Genomic DNA, 22,969 nt, shown 5'->3' on the forward strand with positions numbered 1-22,969 from the left:
AAATATTTTTGAAAAGCCCAAAAATAATTAAGCTAAATGCCTTAGAAGAAAAGCAAAACTGTTGAATTTTAAGAAATTCGGTTTTTTGAATTTTTGATTATTTTTAAAAATTCACGCTATATTGCTTTTAATATTCAATTATTATCTAAAATTTTAACTAAAATTCATTTTTAAATCAATGTTTATGAAAAAATTCTACTAGAATTCAATTATTTAAATACAAAAATAACAATTTATTGAATAATTGAATGTTTCTTAAAATTGAATTGTCATAAAGAATTTTATCTATAAATTTTTATATAACTGAATTCTTTTGACGAACTTTAATAAAATATTTAAGAAGAATTACATTTTTCGAGAAATTTGATTAAAATTGTATTAAAAATAAGTTCGAGCCCTGCCTTTCAACCCAGTCCAACCGAATAAATTATCTCCGTGTATTTAAATAATTAATTATTAATTTTTAAAAATATTAAATCGTAAGAATGAGAAAGAGAATAGGACAGACAAATTTGAATATCAATTTCATTCTTTCAATTTAAAATTCCACAATTTTGCAATTTAGTGGAATCCGCTTTTATTAGAAACAATCGTCAATTGTATGAAGAAATTGAAAAAAAATGATTTGATTTTAAAATTTATTGTATTTGAATTGCATGAAAATGAAAATTTTTTCTCAAATTATACAAAATGCAATAAGTGTTTTTTTGTATAGTAAAAACGTATCTTCTTAATGAAAAGAAAATAAAGAGATTTTATTAGCGGCTTATATATTACATAATCTATTGATATAAAAATATTATTAAATTAAAGTTATGTATGAAATAAGGTTCAGGATGTAAATAACATTTAATAAATTAATTGCTTTTACAGTTTTACAATGTGAAGTAATTTTGTTGAAAATAATGAAAGATGTCGTTAGAATTTTAGGAAAAATCCTTTTCATACCAGAAGAAAAGAATTTATTTAAATACAATTTTTCAGGGCCGTCATTTGAGCGGTCTTGTGTATTACATTATCATCGACATTATATATAGGTATAATAATATTCTAAGATATTTAGTGTATTAACAGTATTGTTTTGTTTTTTTAACAAATATTCTATATATATTTATACATGTACACATGCGCACATATACATATATATTTATATATATCTATAGCATCTTTAGAGGTATTGTACCACTCAAAATTACACCACCGCTTAGTAACTGTTCCTCTTATTCGTCGACTTCAACATGACTAATTCAGTATTTCTGCTCACATATACATCTTTGAAAAGGGAAACTATTGGCATAGTCGAATAAAGCCATCGAATATTTTCCATTATTATCCTTGTCTTTTAATACCTCTTAAAAAGTTATTGGGTGATCAAGTACCAAATAGTTTTTTATTTCTTAAAATCAATCTTTAAATTACAAATCCTCTTTATTATTATCATTGAAAATCCAAAAACGTATAATCGTATAATTTATTGTTTTTCTTTTTGAAAGAATTCCTAAAAACATTTTTTATTGCTACAGAATTTCTGTTTATAAAGCAGATCTCATCTTTTTTTTTTTTCTTGGCGATAATTGGAAAAATATATTAGGAATAATTTCTTTTTCAATTTTGCTTATAAAAAACTTGTCTTATACACATACAATGGCTGAAAATGATTATTAGGCTTAATGATAGAAAAAATGAGATAAATGATATAACATTGTGACTAAAAGGCTGACTAGAAACTTGCACTGTGTCAGATAAACTTCTTAATACTATTTTATTTCCTATTTACGACTACGACTCAAATGTTTAAAAGACACAGGAAGAAATTCATAGAATTAAGCTAAAATTAAATTGCTCTTCATTTAAAGCTGTGCCTACTATAACAAATTACACATAAACAATAAAAATGTATTAATATCTATTATTATCGTATATATTTTAATACTTTTCAGCCCATAAAACAATAATTATAACCTTTAGACGGTTAGTTTTGACATTAGTCGTCTGGTTTAACACTATATTTTTTTCAACTTTTTAGTGAGTATTTGCAAACTATTTTTTTAAGTAATGCATTGCAAAAATATTGAAGCATGTGCCCATATTTTTATCTGGTTGGTAAATAAATTCTTTTAATAAACTTGAAATTTCCAAGCAATAAGAACATTGAAGCTTTTATCTTTGGTGTACGTCTTTCAATGTTGAAGTGAAACGTTATGTACATATTACTAACGGAAATAACAAACTTGGAATCCATTGTTTAATTTAGCAAAAGACAAATGTTTACGTTTCCTTAGAAGATGCTTTGCAGTGTGACAATTCTTTAGTGTTGTTTGTGTTTTTATTATATAAAGAAAGAAAAAAAGAAAGTGACAGTAAACATCAAAAAGATACAACAACAGAAGAGCGTGGCAGGATTCATTTGAGAGAAAAGGAAAAAAGATCGTTTAAAGATAAGTAATACTGCTTCTTAGCTTCGCAAACATTATGGCTCTATTCTATTTTTATATCTCTTGGACGTATTTGCCTTAATTCAAATAATAGTCATATCTAATAAAAACATTGGCTCATAAAAAAATTCATGTTATTAGCTTTTGAGCAGACCATTACTACTTTATGTTTTTGGGGTCGCTGAAGCCGAATCTGAAGTTTACTTAACCTCACCACACCAGGGTTTTGAGATAACATAAAAAAACTCTAAATTTGACCCCAAAATTTTAAATAAAGAGAAATTCTTATATGTAAGTCTTGCTATGACTGCTTTATGTATTTAAAATTTTTTTTTTAATTTTAAAACAAAAAATAATTCTGAATTTTCAAGTCTTACCATGACTGTTTTATATTTTTTGGGTCCCTGAAGCTGAATCTAAAGTCTAATTAACCCCACCACGATAGGGTTTTTAGATAACTTATAAAACCCTGAATTTGACCCCAAAATTTTAAAAATGAGGAAAATTCTTATACGTAAGTCTTATTATGACTTTTTTGTGTTTTTGGGGTCGCTGAAGTAAAATCTAAAGTTTAATTAACCCCGTCACTTTAGGGTTTTGATATAATTTCAAAAATACCCAAAAATTTTGAAATCATGAAAAATTATAATCTTTAAGTCTTACCATGACATGTTCAGCGATCCTAAAAACATAAAGCAGTCATGGTAAGACTTTAAGATTAGAATTTTTTATTATTTCAAATTTTTTTTGGGTATTTTTGAGGTTATCTCAAAACCCTGAAGTGATGGGGTCAAATAAAATAGACTTCAGATTCGACTTCAGTGATCCCAAAAATATAAAGCAGTCATGATAAGACTTAGACGTAAGAAATTTCCTTGATTAAGAAATTTGGGGTCAAATTTTGAGTTTTCTTAGGTTATCTCAAAACCCTGACATAATGGGGTTAAATGAACTTACGATTCAGCTTCAGCGACCCCAAAAAACATAAAGCAGTCATGGTAAAACTTAAATGGTCAGAATTATTTTTTATTTTAAAATTTTGGTTTCTTTTAGGATATCTCAGAACCGTGAAGTGATGGGGTTAAATAAACTTCAGATTCGGCTTCTGTGACCCCAAAAACATAAAATAGTCATCGTCTGATCAATAGCTCAAAACATCAATTTTCTTTGTCCGCCATTAAAATTAACAAACAATTATAAATTTTTTAAAGATTTTTTTTTTTTTTGCTGAAAGTATCGACTTGAGTAGCCTGACTTATTAACAACTTAGATTTATGTGCAATACATAAATTAAAATTCAGTGCTGGTTTTTTCATTGAATTTAAAATACAAAATTTTTACAAACCTCTCAAGAAAGTGAATTCGACTTTCTGAATATTAATTTTTTTATTTTCAAAAAAATAAAAACGTATTAAAGCTATCAAAAGATTGTGAGTCCGCTTCTGAAATATCTTTCATTTCTTTTGCACGAGTACACATGGTAAAATAAATTTTATAATTATATCTTTGTCGCATAAAGAATAAGAAAATTTGTTGCAAAATTTAATATTTGTTATTGACGTCGATTCTTTTCGGGTAATTAAAAGAAAACTAATCTGACGCTTTAAGAAATAAATTGTCTTACTGGAAGTTGCTTTAATCACAAACATTATATTTATTAAAACATTTATATCACAGATTTTCCAAGGATAGCAAATTGAGACAAAAAGAAAGTATCAAAATTGTAGCTAAGCAACGTACAATTTTTGTCTGAATTTGATATCCTTAGAAAAACTATATATAAAAAGAAAATAGTTTGAATAAAAGTCTAAAAAAAATTTTTAAAAAAGGAAAAAATTTAATTTGACATCTTAAACTTGCGGCAAACTTTCATCAATAAGTCTGGTAATAAACACCAAAGAAGTCTTGCAAAATATGCCAACCGGGGTCGTTCCTACAATTAAAGTTAGATATTTTTAATATTTTTAAATCATACTTGTTTTTGTGGTACAATAAACTTTAGTTTACTGTACTTTACAATTTATAAAATAAAAAAGAAGTCAATTTATGCATAAAATATTAAAAAGAACCAAAAATATTAACTTTTTACTGGGTGAATAAGTTTTTAAATATCATCCATCATAGTCGTCGTATCACTTTTGCTGGAATTGTATTAATGTCGAAATGCAAAAACATTTTTTATAATTTTGCACTTTTATTCCAAATTCAGCACATTTCGATATAAAATAGGTAGGAATTTTTAAAAGCTGAAAATTCTTGTATCATTTTCCAAGTTAATTTCCCCTCACTGGAAGACTTCAAATTAAAATACTTTTAATTACAAAAGTTTATACTGAATGAAATGGAGTACTAACAGAAAAAGTGTCTAAATCTTATAAAGACAAAGATTATAGAACTTTAAATGTAATGTAAAAATTTATACGAAACTTTATTTGCAAACATAAAATAATTATAAGTACAAAACTTGTGTAATGCTTCTATACATTACACAGTATTACACATAGACTAAAGTATGCAGCTGTAAATTAATATTGCACAAATTCAGTTTTACATAAAATGTTGCCAATAACAAATATTAACATTTTACAAACTTCAAAACGAAAGTACACAAAGTTATTTTCAGTTTCACTACTTGGAATGACTACAGTAATTTTTAACACCATTTCTATTTTACGCGTTATTTATAACAATTAAAAACCATTATTAAAAAAAATTTGCAGTTAAATTGTAAATGTGCCGAAGGGGTGACAGAATTTTCAACAAGTTTTTTCAACAAGTTCGTTAGTCGAGCTTAGAATCGGACTTTCAATCATATTCACCTATACGATTATTTTCAAAGCTTGTTTTAAAATTCTTAAATGTTTGTACTTTTATTTATGTGTCACTAAGTAAATACGCTGAAAATATTTCACTTAAATTAAAGCGAATTGAGAAATCGCAACTATTTATTATAATTCAATAATAATTATTCAAGAATTAATTAATTAAGATTTAGGTCTTTGAATATCGTTAATAAAACTTAAACATTTGGAAATAAAAGTTTGATGAGGCGGATAAAAAATGTCTTTGAAAATAAGCATATGGGCAGATGGCTTTGTTTAAAGAGAAGAAATTTGTTAAAAAATATTGCCATTTCTCCATTTAAGAGTCAAACTTGGGCATTAATAAAACAATTCTGATTTATTAAATGTTTGATTGAATTTCGTTCTCAAAGGGTATTAAATTCAATAAATGATTACATTCAAAACCACTGTTGTTTTTTTAGAGATATGTACTCTTTTCGCCGCAAATATATGCCTAATGATGTAAAGAATCTTCGAATGGCATATATTCTAATTAATTAAAGATAAACTTAAGGAGAACAATGTTTTAACAACTGAAGATTAGAAAATATTATTCTTTAACTTCAAAATATTTATAAGTGGGATTCTCGTAACCGTTGATCTGCATGTTTGCAACATGTCTTTCTTCAGGTGTTGCAGCTTGATCGACTTCAATGAATCCCTGTAATTGAAAAAAAATTTTATTCAAAAATCAAAATTGATTTAAATGATGATTAACTGAATAATGAAAATACATGTTACGTAGTTGCTTAAAAAGTCAAAAATAATACGCTTTCTGGAAATAACCAAACTGCTATTTATTAGCAATCTTGATAATATTGGACAAATTTTTTTCATCAATACGCAGTGTACGATTTTCGAATATTAACAAACGTCAACAGGAGCCATTTTGTGGACGCGAGGTTTTTAATGAACAAAGTCTTAAAAATGGATTATTTTAATTTGTTAATTGTTTTTAAACATTGTTCGATTACATGACAATAGAAGGCACTAATTGTCATTACTAAATTCTTTGTTAGTTAACAGACAAAAATTCATATAAAACGGAAAATTTGTGTTACCAGGGTGACCGCAGAACTGAAAAACCGAGAAGTAACAGCAGATTTTTTTGGATCGGGAAATGCCAGGAAATTTGTTTCTTGACCGGGAATTTTTTTTTTTGCAAAAATTCAATTATGTATTTTTAAGAACATTTCACGAAAGAATTAAATTTTTTTCTTAATTCATTATAAAATTTTTCAAAAGAATTCAATTATTTTTTTAAATTTTTATAAAATTCAATAATTAAATGTTCAATTTCAATTATTAACAAACACGATTGTTTTAAAAACTTGAAAGAAATCGTTCATAAAATTCAATTATTTTCAAAATTTTTAATTAAAATTATTAAAAAAAACTCCATTATTTAAAAAAAAGTTCAAAGAAATTCTTCAAAAAGAATTTAATTAGAATTTTCAAAAATTTTAATCAAATTTTTCACAAAAAAAAGGTTTGCCATATTGGATCCGCCATTTTGAATTTTGAATATCTGAACAAGTTTCAATAAAATCCATTGGCTGGGTTTCCTGGGGGCACGAAAGGGTTAAAATACATAAAATTTTTACATAAAGTTTTTCCTAGAAAACAAATTTTTGAAAAATTGTACTTTGTATTAATATCAATTCATTTTTCTTCAATAATTTATAAGTAACTACTTTTATATTTTAGAATGTTAAATTAATATTATAATCTAAATTGTTTCCTCTTCAGGAAATCTATCAAAAAATATACAAAATTAAAAAATAATTAAATAAATAAAGACAATTTGTTTTTAATTTTGTATATTTTTTGATAGACTCTCTGAAGAATAAATCATTTAGATTTCGAAACGTTGGAGTAAATATGTTTTAATCATTGTCCGAATGTTTTCGTTTTATTTACCTTGATTTATAAAAAATCTCGGACGTTAAAGAATATCTAACTGATTTAGTTATTAAATGGGGAAATAAAAGTGTCCTTTTTCTGTAGAATCATTAAAAATTAATTAAAACGAATAATTAATAAATCAATTAAAATTAAAAAAATGACTCACTTGTCGATGAGGGTTTCTGGCGCTGCGTCTTTTGAAAACTGCAACCCCAACGATAACTGCAGCTGTTAATGCGATTCCAGCAAAAGCCAGAGTAAAGTAGAGAGATCTGCTTTCGTTATGGAAAATTTCACGCCTTACGGAGTAGCTCTGAAAAGAAACAAATTTGTCAAATATTATTTTACATTGCAAACCTACCGCATAATTGATTAGAAGAACAAACAATTTACAAGTTGAAAAGGCATGACTGTAATTGAAAAAAAACTTACAGATTCAGAATGGGAGATGTCATGCAGCATGCTATGAGATGCTCGAACAACTCCTTCATTGTGCACAGCAGCCACTTGCGATGATTCTTCATTGGGTTGTCCTGACGCTTCTTCCTTAACTTCCGGTTCTATTGTATCATGTTTCTCTTTATCAGACCGTTGGACTCCCCGTTCTGCTTTGCGCTGTTCTTTTCTTTCTCGTTCCAGTTGCTTCTGATGTTCTTTTTCTAGTGGGATTAAAAAGTTGAAAAATAAAATATTCATATGGGAAGCAGAATGCTATAGGTCTGGACATAATTTTGTGTACTATAAACTATATTTATTAATTATAGAAGTTAACGCATTTAAATTCAAAGAAATTTAGATGCTTAAGAGTGCCTTGACTTTTTCATAACTTAAAAACTTTAGTTGAATGTTGTAATTTGCGTCCGAACGTAAATCGAGTTATATAATTATAAGGCCATGATCTTACAAAATGTATTGGATCAAAAGAGACAAAAAATAAATCATCAATTATAGTCTAGCCGAATTTACCTTGCTGTTTACTAGTAACTTCCGCTTGATATTTATCTAAAATTGCTGCTTCGGCTTCCATGGGCATAGCTAAGAACAGTCCAGGAGTTTCATCCTTACTTCGAAGTGCCAGTACATAATTATCCATCAGCTGTCCTATTTTCGCACTTAGTTCTGGGTACCTATTAACAAAAGCATTAGATTAACAAGTACTAAATAATGTTTCTATGTTTGAAAAACATCAAGTTGGAAAAGCGTACCGTTCCAACATCAAGATGCTTTGATTGGCTATTCTGTTAATTTCCGCCAAGTGCTCTAGAGTAGCCGTCTTCTCCCGCTGCGCCTGTTCAATGCTGCTGTCCAGAAGATGTTTGTAATGAGCAATTGTGTGGTGCCTATCCTTATGAAGTGCACGAAGCAACTTTTGCAGACATTTTTGAATTCGATGCATCTAGAAAAATTATTTATTGTAAATGTAGCTTTGTCTCTTTCAATATCGACCTTACTGACTATTAAAAAACCACATCTTATAATTAATGAAATGAAACACATGGTGTACTTACGTTTGGTGGAATTTCATTTAAGGATGCCGTGTAGCAAGACATAGCTTCTTCATTTCTCTGTCTGACTGACTCCTATAAAATAAACAGAAAAGTTTTTGTATTACAAACAAGATAGTTTTATAGTGTAATTATAACTTATAAGGAGTGTAAAGAAAATTGTTAATAATTATTCTTAAAATCGTTCTGTTGAAAACAGCTATAATTTATTAATTAGAGATAGGAACATTATGCTTTTCATCGAGACAATTTATACTTTCAAAATGCTTTTAATATACTTTGCATTTGAAAAATTTGTTCTTTCATTTACTATTTATAAAAAAATATACTAAAGTTTAAAAATGCATTTACAATTAGAAACGTTTTTTTGCTCATTGTTGCAGTATCCTTAATTTTAAATTACACATTGAAATATTATTTATATTACTAAAACTAATTTTGATTTGTTTAAAAATTGAATAAAATTGGTTCGGATTTACTTGAGCTATTCAATTTTTTACATTAAATAGTCGATATTATATTCGCGGTTTTACTTGGCGGCGATTCTCTACCGCGAATCTTGATTTATTAGTTTAGTGCATTAAAATTTATTTGAAGGGAATGATAATATTAATTAAAGTGTGTATTTAGATGGTGTTATTATATTGTGATCCTTGCCGTCACGACGGCAACGACAATGCAGTAGCTGAATTATAGTCCTAGTTGACAAACCATTTGCTATATGATCTAATAACGACAAGTTATCAAAGTACAATAACTCAAAACTTTAGCATTTATATGTCAACTTTAACGTTTGTGATGACATAATGTTTAAACAATTCCTTCACTAAAATTTTAATTATAAGATACTAAGAAGGTTCTTTCCTCTGTTTAGTATTATTAAACGGTAACATTTTTGCAGGAAGGCTTATAAAAAATCTAAATTTTCAATGCGAAGATAGAAAGATTTTAAAATACTTTGCTGTGACACTCCCGTTAAGTCTCATATATCTGCAAGACTCGAATTTAATGAAAAGTAAAAAATTATATAATCATGCAAACATTATAATACAGTTGTAGTAAAAATCAAAAGCTTTGTTACACTACAGTTAAAATTTTTTTGCGTTGCAAATAAATTAGGGGCGAAGCGACACGTTAACATGTTTTATAGCAGCGATTGTCTTCCATTCCTCAGTATCTGTTTTTTGCCTCATAAATCATTTCAACTGATGCTGAATCAAATTCTACGTTGCCAATAAAATTTTCAATGTCTGGCTGATTTGGTGTATAATCAATGTCTTGAAATATTTGACGATTCAGTGGCTAAATTCCAGGTGTTCTAAAACACGACATGATATTAATTTCTGTCGCCCAAGTATTAATGTTTATCCATTTTCAACAAGTAGAAAATCGTGAATTTTCATCTCACGTACAGGATTCCCTATCTTCCAAACTAAGCATTATTATTAATTTGGACCAAAAACAAACACAACAAATGATTCATTCCGTTGTTGCAGTTATGTGAAAAGATGATGCGTAAATAAATGGATTTTATTTTTAAGAAAGGAATCAGGCTTAGTGAATCTAAAAGTATTCGTACACAACTCTAACAAGGTTTGGAACCATCATCGGAAAGAGTGGTTGGAATTGTACTTCAATGGATGCATTGAAGGCGCATTCGGGTGCAATAATAGTCAAGCAAATAGAAACTAGTGTGTCACGTTTGGTCGATGTTATTTGACCATTTTGTTTGCAACCACAGCGTCTCACTACATCTCCAGGTTTATAAAACTTGTCCAACCCGCATCATCAATGTTCCAAATGTTTTGTGGCTCAAAAGTTATTTTTAGTGACTTTTTTTGTTCAAATCGAAGAATAAAACCAATCAGGTCCTGTTATTTCGTTCCTTCCCAATTTTTTCTTCTACTCAACTCTTTTGCAAATGGGAAATCCAATTGTCGCCCTTCAACTGTTCATAGCCAAACAAATGACAATTTTTTTCTCTACTCTTCAATTACTTTCATTTTCATCTTAAATTTATCCATTTTCTTTATTTACTTCAATCGATGTAATGCTTTCAACAAAATTATTCAGAGACAATGTCGCTTCGCCCCCGGGTTTTATTTTCATTGCAATTCAAAAAGATAAAAAATTAGTAGAACTCAACTTTTATGCCTACGGAAACTGAATGACTAACTGTAAAAAATAAACGATCGGAAATCAAGTTTACTTCATATAAAGGTTTTATAGAAATATCGTAAAAGCAAACTTAACTCAGGAGTGTCAAAACAAGGATTGACTTACACAGAAATAGTCAGCACGTGGCTATTTGTTTGTTTATAAGGACTATAATCAGTGTCAAGTCAAAACTGTAAATTTTTGTAGAGACAGTTCCTAAACAAAGTTAATAAAAAAAATACCTGAACGCGTTGTTGATGCAAAGCACTTAATTGGTGCTTTTCAGCTGTTCCACTTGCTTCTAAGGCTGCAACTGTCTCCTGAAATTTAGTCGTCATCCATCTTTTGAATTCATCAGCTTTAACTGGATCTCGAGCACGAATATCCTGATATCTCTCTTCTAAGTCACTCCAATCTTTCATTACCTTAAATTGGTAAATGATTGTGAAAATTCTTTTAAATTCTTTTCATATGCATATGAAATACAAGGGATGAAAATGGAACTTGAGCCACAGTACAAAATAGGAATAGTGGAGCATTTTTGTCTCGCCTGCCAGCAATATTGTAAGCGCATTTACAAAATGGTCATATTTTACCAAACGTTGTGAGTCAAATTTTTATCTACTTTTATGCTCGATATTGTTTCTGCATAAAAAATTCAATGATTTTTAAGTTGGTCCAGGTTGTGAATTGCTGCGTGCATCTCAATTTATACATATTTTTAGTATATAAATAATGTTATTTTCCAAAAACTTAAATCTGAAGTTAACACAACAGAGGTGTTAATTAATATTTATATATACAACAATTTGTACTATATTTTTACTTTTTTAGTTTTTTGCAAGTTTTGATGGATTTAAACGTTCTAGTGCTTAAAAGATTTCTACATTCCTGTAGTTTAAGATGCCGATGGACGTTTTTTAAAATTTCCATTTTCGATGCCAATAAGCTGTCAAAAGTCAAAAAGTCCAAAAATCTTAAAATACTTTTATCAATTAAAAGCTAGAAATGATGTAAATTATTCTGTAACACATTCTTTAAAAATTTTTAGGGTAGCTAATTATAAATCTAAAGTTATTTTTTAAATTCAAAATGGCGGATCCAATATGTCGGACAAAATTCAAATTTGATCAGATTCGATTAAAACTTGTTACTATAATGTAAACAATTTATTATGATTACAAGCTTTAAGCAAATTAGGTCAAATTTGAAAATTTTTTCCGCCATATTGGATCCACCCTTTTGAATTTTTTAAAAGTGACTTCAGATTCGTAATCAGCGACCTTGAAAACTCCCGAGTAACAAGTTTTAATCGAATCTGATTGAATTTGAATTTTGTCCGCCATATTGGATCCGCCATTTTGAATTTTAAAAAAACTTTAGATTTACAAAAGCGACCCTACAAAACTGATAAAGAATGAGTTAGAGAATGACTTAAAGAATAATTTATCTTGTTTCTATCTCGTCTGAAAATAGAATATGCATTCTTGAGCACCTCAATACAAACGACCAACAATTGCGTTATAACCATATTAAGTGGATCGAAAACATGATTTAGAATTGACTTGGAAGCAGAGCATGGAAAGGTGAAAGGGCTGCTCTTAAATAATATTGCAAACAAGAGAAAATGTAGTTTACTTTACTGTTTTAACTAGTAGTCAAGGGGTTACTAAAGATACTTTTAATGGCCAGGAGAATATTATACGTAAAGTTGTGCTCTAATTTCAGCATAATTATAAAGGAATTTCTTAGAAGAAGATAATCAAAAAGCTGTATTTTACCATCTTATTTGTAATTAAATCGAAGGATTTTATTATTCAATTAATTTAACTTACTAGCATGATCATTAAAATACCGAAATAGGGTTAATATAAATGCCAGAATCGATATTTTCCATAAAGAGTTATTAAGTTATCTATAAAGTTCACTATCTTTGTATTATTTTCAAAAATTCAAAATGGCGGATCCAGTATGGCCGGCGAAAATATTTTAATCTTTTCAGCTTTAATAGAAATACGTGCACTAGCGCTCATACTGCGATTATTTTTGACTAAAATATGCAATCAATTACCTCAAGAAACCCCAAAAGTAACGTGTTTCAACTTTCATGTAGGTAAATCTAATGAATCTAATGAATTTGATAATATTTGTCAGACATGTTGCATTCGCCATTCTGAATATTAAAAAATTGACACATTAAGTTCGTATGCAGTAACCCTGAAAGGCTGATCTTGAATTTATGAGTATTTATCAACATTTCTATTTATTCATCCATTTCGATGATTCTGATACATACTAGTTATAAGGGGGTACACGCGCAATTAACAAATTATTTACGTAGAAATCTATACAAGATTGTACACATCAGGAAACTTCTTCTTATTCTTCTGTTTCTTTTTGAAACAGGAACCTGTGTATATGATACACTTTCAACAGGAAATTTACTTAAAAAAATGTTTTGTTGAAGAAACGCCACTTCTAAACGTGTAAGATGAATTACATAGATTTTTTACTTATACAATGTTAACATTAAAGTAAGTGTTTCAGGTTATAAAATTTTCTGCTATTTCTCCTTATTTTTTCTTTATTTTGTAAACAGAGTTCTATACTCATTTACTCGCGATTCATATTGTATACTCTGGCTCCAATGTAGTTTCACATATTATTTAATAATATTTTTTTATAGTAAGTAAAATTGAAATGACTTATCGACTCCCTCCGTTTATATAATGGTTAATGAAAGACGAATCTGTGAAGGCTAAAGCAAAATGGATTCAGAACCGTAATAGCAATCTCAAACATATCCATACGAATAAGTTAGAGAAGGATAGACACATTATTTATTTTTTATTTAAAAAAGTTTATGATTGTTTTCCATTTTGATTAGCGTGTAGATACTGTTATTCTTTTTGAGACAGCAAAACTTACACCTCTCAGGTAATGCTGCGATCTCCCGAACGGACATTTTAGTGTTATTTTTAACAAGAGGATGCAGCTCTATACAGTAAAGCATTTTTTTTTAATTCAATTGGTTTTTCAGTTTAAATCTATAAATCATATAATATTCGGACTGCGGAAAATGGATTTTGTAATAATTCCATTATTTTCATAAATAATAAAATTTTTTACAGGGATTCAATCATTTTCATAAATAATAAAATTCTTTTTAGGAATTCAATTATTTTCATAAATAATAAAACTCATGGCAGAAAATTCAATTATTTTTTATACAATTTTAATCAAATTTCTCAAAAAAATGTAATTATTCTTAACAGGGTGGCCGCAAAATTTTATTTTCAAAATTCCCTGACTTTTCACTGACTAAAAAATTTTTGAATTTTTTAATATTCTACATTGCTGATTGAAATGTTTTTAATGCTTTTTAAGTAACAATTTTATTTAGAAAGGAAAAAATAAGATAATTAAAAATTGTTTGTTAACAAAATCTTATTAGGTCCATAAAAATGTCCAAACTTATGGAAAATGTGACGGTACCATTATAATGAGCTATATTACAAAAACGTCTAAATAAAAAAACTGAATTGACATTTATGTATCAAAGTTTTTTAATTTGTGGTTTCTTTCGATCAAAGTTTCCTGACTTTTAAAGAATTTTTAAAAATTCCCTGACTTTTCCCTGATTTCCAGTTTTTCCCTGACTTGCGGCCACCCTGCTTAAAAATGTTATTAAAATTCTTCGAAAGTATTTCATTATTTAAAAATCTGAATAAGTATTTATTACAACATTTGATTGAGTTCTATGAATTTTAAGAGTTTCGTGATACAGCACGGAAATTCCTATAAAATTTTCTTTTTGAGAAAAATGATAAATTTATTAATTTCTTAATAAAATTCTTCTAGTGAATAGAATCAATTTAGTATCTCCGCCAGTAGTTAGCTACCCAATGGGAAGTAAACGATTGGTTCAATAATGGGCCATGCTTGGCGAACTCCGTTCCATTATTGGAACATTAATGGCAACCATCATTGGACCACCAATGGTTTAAACTTGGGATGATCACGCTACTGCCAATGATCGGTAGCCAAGCATCGGGCCAATATTAGTTGCCAAGGAATTGCCAAGGAAACAAAATCGATTTTCAAAAGCTTGATTTTTTATTGGCAGCCAACAAAAAACAAAGGTTTTGAAAATTGATTTTTTTAAATTATTAATTAAAATTTATTTTTAAAAAATATATTTTTCAAAAATTTATTTTAAAAAAATATATTTTTTAAAAATATATATTTTTTTAAATTAATAGAACATATTAATTTAATTTGTCACCTCTGGTAAAACAAAGATGAAAGACTGATAAATTCCCTCACTTTATATTTTACAGTGGAGGGATGACTGTGAATGTCTTTGCGAGAGAGGAGCAGGTACTTATATAGAGCCAGTGAGAAAGGTCACAAGCGAGAAGAAATCACTAGCATGCACTCTGGCGGCGCTTGTCGGAAGTGGCGCAACGTTGGTTGCCAAGCGCTGTGTCGATAACGTCAGGATATGCATGCGCGCCAGAAAACAGTTCCGACAAGCGCCGCCAGAGTGCATGCTAGTGAATTCTTCTCGCTTGTGACCTGTTTCACTGGCTCTATATAAGTACCTGCTCCTCTCTCGCAAAGACATTCACAGTTATCCCTCCACTGTAAGATATAAAGTGAGGGAATTTATCAGTCTTTCATCTTTGTTTTACCAGAGGTGACAAATTAAATTAATATGTTCTATCAATTTAAAAAAAAATATATATTTTTGAAAAATATTTTTTTTTTTTAATAAATTTTTGAAAAATATATTTTAATTAATAATTTAAAAAAATCAATTTTCAAAACCTTGGTTTTTTGTTGGCTGCCAATAAAAAATCAAGCTTTTGAAAATCGATTTTGTTTCCTTGGCAATTCCTTGGCAACTAATATTGGCCCGATGCTTGGCTACCGATCATTGGCAGTAGCGTGATCATCCCAAGTTTAAACCATTGGTGGTCCAATGATGGTTGCCAATTGTTTTGCCAAGAAAAAACCATTGGGCACCAAGCATGGCCCATTATTGAACCAATCGTTAACATTGGCAACTTCCCGTTGGGTAAGGTCCTTAGCTTTAAATCCATATGCATATGTTTGCTTAATATCCACCTGGGCACAAGTTATGAGTCAAAAACAAAAGGATGCCCACAACCGAACCATATTCCCTATTAAAATAATTAAATTCTCGAAGAATTTTCTAATAAAAATTGATTTAAAAATGAATTTCAGTTCAAATTTCAGATAATAATTGAATATTAAAAGCATTACAGCGTGAATTTTTAGAACTAATTGAATTTTTCAAGTTTCAAATTAAAATCTTGGAAAATCTGAATTTGTTATATTTTTAACTTATAATTCTATAGAATTAATTTTTTGAAAAATTTTAATTGAATTTTTCTTGAAATCATTTAAAGTTTTTATTTTCTAATGTGTATTTAATTGAAGAATTTGCGAATAATAGAAATTTCGTAAAATCGAATTGTAGACAAATGGGTTTTGAAAATTCTGAAAAACCTTTTTAAAAATTATTAAAAATAATTGATTAATAGAAGAATTTTAGCTAAAAATTCTAGAAGATAATTATAGAAGAATTTTATCAAAAAATTCTAGAAGATAATAATTGAATTGAAAGGATAAAAATAATTTTGAAAAAGTTACAGTAACAATATTCTTACAGTATAAAATAATGATTCACTCGGTCATCTTTAATTATTATGAAACATGAAGATAATCGAAGACTCGGAGTGATCGTTATCTTCATGTTTCATAATAATATTCTTATAATTTCTTACATTTCAAAAAGGTTTGAATTTGAAATTTTTGAAAATCTTAATTCCTATGAAAAAATAATAATGATTAAATATTTATTTAAAAAAGAACTTATTGATGTTATCTAATAATTTTACATTTATAGAAATTCGTAAATAAATGTAATAGAACATTGTTTTGAGTTTTTAATAATTTTGAGAGCGAATCAGAATATTCTTTTGGGGTCAGGGAAAAAGTAAAAATTTTGTTTGAAAATCAGGAAAAAGTCAGGGAAAAATAAAGTTAAATTTTTGTGGCAACTCAGTATACATTCACCTTTCAATAAGCATTATAAGTAAGGGAGGAGTCGTTATGATAAGAGAGAATATTATTTAAACAATTGAAATATTTTATCTAAAGAATGTAGTGTTATTACCTTGGTTACTTTCTCCTTGTGCACTTCTTCCAATCTCATTTGCGCCTGCTTGTAACTTTTGTGTTCTGATCTTGGATCAAAATTAGTCATGTAAGGATCTCGAGTGCCTTGTGTTGGAGTGGTTGTGGGAATACTCGTACTGACCGGAAGCAGAACTGTCGTTTCGTGATTCTGCTTTTCAACTGATGATACTGAAGTTGAAATTTTCCTGCAACCGAAAATAGTTACCATCTATAATTTCGGATATTCTAAATAAGTATTCAAAAAATTTGAAACGAACATAGTTTTTTAATTATTTACATTTAGTTTAAATTTATTTTTGGTATTGTTACAAGTGTAACTATTAGATTTAGGAGTACTATGTACGAAATGGCCTGTCCCGTTAATAATTAAATAAATTTTTGTCTTTTACCTTGTTACTGTGTCGTAATCTTCCAAATATTCTTCACTGTTCGGATCTTCTGACTGGTCGCTAAGTATGTCTTCCATTCCTATATCGACATCAGTGCCAGAGTCGGAGTCGTCATCATTACTAGAAATCAATGTATCTTGCTCAGCAATGTCATCTTCGTCGTCATCATCATCGTCATCGTCGTCTTCAGTGAGATCTTCATCAAAACTTCTAGAGATTGGCACTTCATAGTGCTTCTTAGACTTTAGATTCTCTGCAAGTAATAAAAATAACTGATTTTTATTCATTGAACATTTAAAAAAAACAGTTCGACTAAATTCAAACTTAGATTGTAGTATGAATATAAGAAACATACAAAGGTACTCGAAACTGTTTTAGAATTTACTTCCGATTCAGAAAAAATTAGTATCTTGAAAAACGAGGCAATCAATTAATTTTCTAATAAAATCACTATTTTGTAGACAGGAATAGAAAAATGATATTACCGTCAGGATGTTTTGGACAGCACACAAACTCTACTCCAGCGAAAAGTGATATTCCACATGGAAGTAACATAGCAAAACTTCTTAGGTTCATGTTTCGTTCATTGCAAGTGTCTGCTGCAGTAGAATTCCACCTAAAATACCAAAAAAACAGTTTTTTGACTTTGTGCACAAAAATATTCTCCATTAATTTTGTACTAAGTTCCCCTTATAACCCAGTGGTCAATAAAAGCGAATATTAAATTAAACTTCACCTGTGTGATTCCCAGCATTTTGTTTGGTTATGAAGGTGATCAAAGAGACATCCTTCCGGAACAAGTAGAGCATCACTTTGGAACGGTCCTTCTAGAAATAAAATTCTCAATATCATCTTTTAAATTACATATTTATAAAAACTAAATACGTGTAAATGACGAGAAATTACAAAATAAGAAATAAATTTCAAAGAAACTAAATAAAACAGAGCATATTCGACGATTCTATCAACATGTCCATTCCAGTTTTAAGAGAGATGCGCCTGCTCTCAGCTCAATTCTCGGGATTACGATAGGAAAACCCATCCATTTTATGTCATAATGTCGACAATAGAGTCGATAACGTGGTTTACTGTTTATTTGTAATTAATACCTATTACCAAATAACCAAATGTGCCCTCAAACATACGGACTAACTCCAAATTCGCGATGCTTTGGGTGCAATCTCTTTTGTTTTTTTTCTCCTTAGATCATGATCACGTTTTTTTTTTTTATCTAAAATGAAACATGTATTTGTTTCTTGGTAGACTTATTAGTCTTTAGGAACAATGATTTTGAATAAATAAATAAATAAAACGTTCTTAGAACGTTTCATGTCGGCCAAATAATGTTTCGGTTAAGTTTCTATTCCACTTAGGCCTTTAAGAAACTGTCAAAGTCGATTGGATTTTTGCATTGAGCTTCACTGGAAAAATCGCATTGACTTTGACAGTCCTTCTTAAGGACTAAATGCAGATTCATTTTGAACAACCTAAAGTTTACTGTTAACTCATTTTGATACATAACTCAAAATGAGAACCTACAATTATGAGTTCAAGAATTTATGATTTACGTCATGCATCAAAATCTACTGAAAATCCCACACTAATAAAGGTTTATGTCTGAACTATGAGGGATTAAAAGCCAACTTGTATTGGATCCGCCATTTTAAGTTTAAAGGATCTAACTTTAGATTTGTAAATTAGCCACTCCAAAAACCCACAATGTTTCGTGTAAATTCATCAACTTAAAAAAAATTTGTATACCACAAAAAATCCGACATGTTTTTCTACATTATAAAAAAAATCATGACTCAATGAAAAGAAAGACTTTAGATTAGTATTCAGGGAGCGAAATTGTATTCCGAACTGAGGTTTCTCGAGAAAAAAGTGTTTAACGAAAGGATCATAATTTGTGAGAATTAAAGCAAAGAGTCTGGGAAAATCGAAGAGGACCATCTTCCCTCTGGGCAAAAAACTATGTTCGTTCCAAAACCGTTTCATTTCGATCAAATAATGTTACAAGTTACAACACAGTTTAAGATCATGGATGTTTAAATATTATTCTATGAACATTATTTGGCGGACATAAAACGTTCGAAAAACGTTTCAAGAACGATTTAGGAACGAACATGGTTCTTAGCCCAGAGGGTTAATGGGTTTAAAAAAAAAGACTCCCAATGACCGTCGATATTTAGTTAATCTGGTATAGGGCCAATGTCGCAAATAGGTCATCGCCTTTATGTTAAATAAAACCTGAAGGTGGAGACGCGCATTTAAAATGATTTATCCAACACCAAATTTCGTTAAATAGAGACATTGCAGCATCGAAATTTGCATCAATATTGACAACATTTTGTCAATAATATATCACTGCCCAACAAGATTAATAGGTTAACTTTGTTCGATGAGTTTCGACCATAATTAGATCTCTAATCAGGACACCACGTTTTACATTAGATTAAATCGTAACAATTTGAATAAATTATTTAAGTAGGGGAGACTGGGGTAAACCCGCTCACTTTATCTTTTCAAGACGGAACATTTTTATTTTTTTAATATTAAAATTTCTCTTATTCCCGTCTTAAGTATGATTTATTATTGATAAACTATGAGTTCTATAAACAATTATATAAACAACAAATTGGTTTAATAAATAATGAATATAGGTTTCATGAATTACAACTATGGATTTAAATAATGTTATATTTTATTAAGAGAAAGTGAAATGTAGTTACAATTTTGGTTTTAATAAGTCATAAATTGTGTTATTGTTAAAATATAATACGTGAAATTATTTTATTCTAAATTCTAAATTTAAAACAAAGTGAGCGGCTTTACCCCGACTTCACGTGAGCGACTTTACCCCGAGTGTATTCCTCACATTTCAGAATAAATTTAATAAAATTTTTTTTCAAATAAGACAAAACTATATATGTACTTCGAAAAAGGACATCCAATAGCAACAAAAAAAATTTGCCAAATAAATTAAGACTCAAAAATAATGATCGAAAAACTCAAAAATCCGAAAAACGTTTTTTTCTGACACCTCTAAAAACATTTGATTGCCTCTGATTCTATGTTGAATTCATGAAACTAAACGAAAGTTCGTTAATATAAGTTGAATCTTAAGTACTATTCACAGTACCAATATTGAGTTGAGTTCATAGCGTCAAATCGCTAGTGAGCGGGTTTACCGTAGTCTTATACATTAAGTTACCTAGACATCTATAAGGTTTTATCCATCGAGATAATTTGCATTTGGATTTTCCAGGTTTACACCATCCACTTATTCTGATGTAGTGAGACGACTCTACGATGTTGGTGATGTCCCTCTTCGGATAAGCCTGAAACAAACAATAATAAACATAAATATCATCAAAGAAGGTTGACGGTGCGATCATCAAGGTTGTACTCAGAAGTTTTCTACAGTTTTTCTCTTTCCTGGCGGTGATTTCCTAATAGAATCCTAATAAAAAAACAGTTAATTTTTTTGGCTAGATTCGGCAAGTTGACGGTTGAGATTGATTGAAATACCATGATAACGCTTGTCATTGGTTAAAAATATGATGATGACGGTCGCTATTGGTTAACTTTCTGAGTTCATATTTCAAGAGTGTCAAAAAGTACAGAAGTATATTAAAAGTGAAAAAGTGACAAACACGAGGTGAATAAAATAAAATAGAAAAAAAGTGAAAAAAGTTTGTTTGTGTGTAATAAGGATAAAAGGTAAGTTTTTATTTGTATTATTGTAATTCAAAACTTACAACAAAACTAATATAAAATTTTATTAAAGTTATATTAAACTAGGAGTGGGCACGCAACGCGTGCTGTTTTGGTTCCAGTACTAACAAAAGCGAGTACCTACTTGAGTTTCAAGTCAGTCTATAGACGCAGTAGTTAATGTTTAGTTAATAAGAATTTCTAAGGGGAAACAATACCAATAAGCGATTGATGTCCGTTATTGTACGGTAGCGCGGACTGTGAGTTGCGATTAACAACTCAAACAACAGTCAACAGTGCTTTTATTAAGGTGCCTAGTGGGAACACCCGAAGAGCGTCTGTATATAAACAGTATATTGCCTTGCAGTATTCTGCAATGGGGAAGGAAGTGTTTGAATAGACGAATTTAGTTGAAAGAGGATAGCACATAGTGGGAGGCACGAATCCACTGCGGAATTACTAAAAGATGATTAATCTTTAAAGCTTGTGACGCAAACTATGTTTTACATTTCCGAATTTTCATTTCTCCGAACTTTTCAGGACCAAGCAAGAATAGTGTTATTAAAAGAAACTAACTCATCCTAAAATTTCGTAAAGTTGAAAAGTCCATAAAAAGTCAGTATTTTACTAAAATTCAAATTGTGTCGAGTTTCGATCTCATTTCTTTTATAAAAGCTGAAAAAATAAATAATTTTTTTTGCTTGACATGAATTATTAATTACTTGAGTCAAAATTAAAATTGTATTTTAAAACAATGGTATGACTGCAAAGGTCAGTTGTTCGGTTTTAATGGATTTGAGATTAAAAAATTTGTTAGTCAGATGAAAGTGAGGAAATTTAAAATATGGAATTTTGCGGCTAGGTACTCTGATTTTGTTAAACTCACCTTTTTGCAATATTTGAGTATCTCTAAATTGCTCTTCAGGCAGCTTGTTTGATCATTAGATGAAATCCATCTTCCCTGTTCGCCCATGTGTTGAGCCATGTACACCTCATCAGACTCGCATAGAGTAGCAACCTGAACGGAAAATATTTTGTTATTATCTACATTGCATAGCACGGTAAATATTATGATTTTCATAAAGAACCCACAGATAAATTTCTTTCCTAATATCGACAAAACCACTTCAAGAAAATTATTTTTCAAAATGTATATTCAATTTCTGCATGTTTTCATCCTTTATAATAATAAAAACATAATTATTTATTTTGAAGAACAATAATTTATTAATTCGAATCTTTCTCACAAGCGGTGAAATAAAATAGGTTTAAAATAACTGTTTAAAAAAACTTGTTCAAAGATAGCAACATTTTGACAATTTTCATGTGGTGAAATAAATCTTTGGAAATAAAAAATCGTTATAATTGATGTTGACTTAACTTAGTTTCATAAAAACGAGTGAGATTTATAAACTTTTAACAAAATCTAGATAGTGGTTTTTACATTATTAAGCAAAGAATCGAGAGTGCCCTGCTTGTTGAGACGCTTATACATTTATTATAACGTATTCGACTCACCTGTGGTTCGAACCTTCCTCCGACAGATGCTAGCTCAAGTCTTTCCGAAATGGCCTATAAAATAAAAGATTTTGAGTTATTAAAATTTAATTTTTTCTTTCAATTCACAGATGGCTACAAAGAGATAATTATATAATATATTTCACGAGTAGTAAAATTAATCAACACCATCAATTTTTATGCAGAAACCGCTTTTTCTCTTTTAATTCGGAGGAAGTAACAGTTAACGATTAAAAATGAAATTAAAGCTAAAAGCCAAAAATTATTATTAT

General features: G+C 29.0%; 1 protein-coding gene across 3 annotated transcripts in view; it reads right to left on the reverse strand.

Moving 5' to 3' along the window:
• Positions 1-830: 830 nt before the first annotated feature.
• LOC122506298 (amyloid-beta-like protein) overlaps positions 831-22,969 on the reverse strand; it is a 31,551-nt gene continuing 9,412 nt past the window's right edge. The window contains exons 3-16 of one of the 3 annotated variants that reach the window (XM_043618399.1): positions 22,698-22,751; positions 22,066-22,197; positions 20,677-20,803; positions 18,199-18,289; positions 17,948-18,078; positions 17,463-17,715; positions 17,051-17,258; positions 11,088-11,270; positions 8,692-8,763; positions 8,389-8,579; positions 8,150-8,310; positions 7,616-7,842; positions 7,350-7,496; positions 831-5,939 (exon numbers count right to left, since the gene is read on the reverse strand). In XM_043618399.1, the coding sequence (XP_043474334.1) occupies positions 5,829-5,939; positions 7,350-7,496; positions 7,616-7,842; positions 8,150-8,310; positions 8,389-8,579; positions 8,692-8,763; positions 11,088-11,270; positions 17,051-17,258; positions 17,463-17,715; positions 17,948-18,078; positions 18,199-18,289; positions 20,677-20,803; positions 22,066-22,197; positions 22,698-22,751 (2,088 nt within the window). In that variant the 3' untranslated portion in view covers positions 831-5,828. The remainder of the gene's footprint in view (positions 5,940-7,349; positions 7,497-7,615; positions 7,843-8,149; positions 8,311-8,388; positions 8,580-8,691; positions 8,764-11,087; positions 11,271-17,050; positions 17,259-17,462; positions 17,716-17,947; positions 18,079-18,198; positions 18,290-20,676; positions 20,804-22,065; positions 22,198-22,697; positions 22,752-22,969) is intronic. The other 2 variants (XM_043618409.1, XM_043618417.1) reach the window with 2 other exon arrangements.

The sequence above is a fragment of the Leptopilina heterotoma genome, unplaced genomic scaffold (genome assembly GCF_015476425.1).
Source record: "Leptopilina heterotoma isolate Lh14 unplaced genomic scaffold, ASM1547642v1 Lhet_113, whole genome shotgun sequence".
Taxonomy (NCBI): Eukaryota; Metazoa; Arthropoda; class Insecta; order Hymenoptera; family Figitidae; genus Leptopilina; species Leptopilina heterotoma.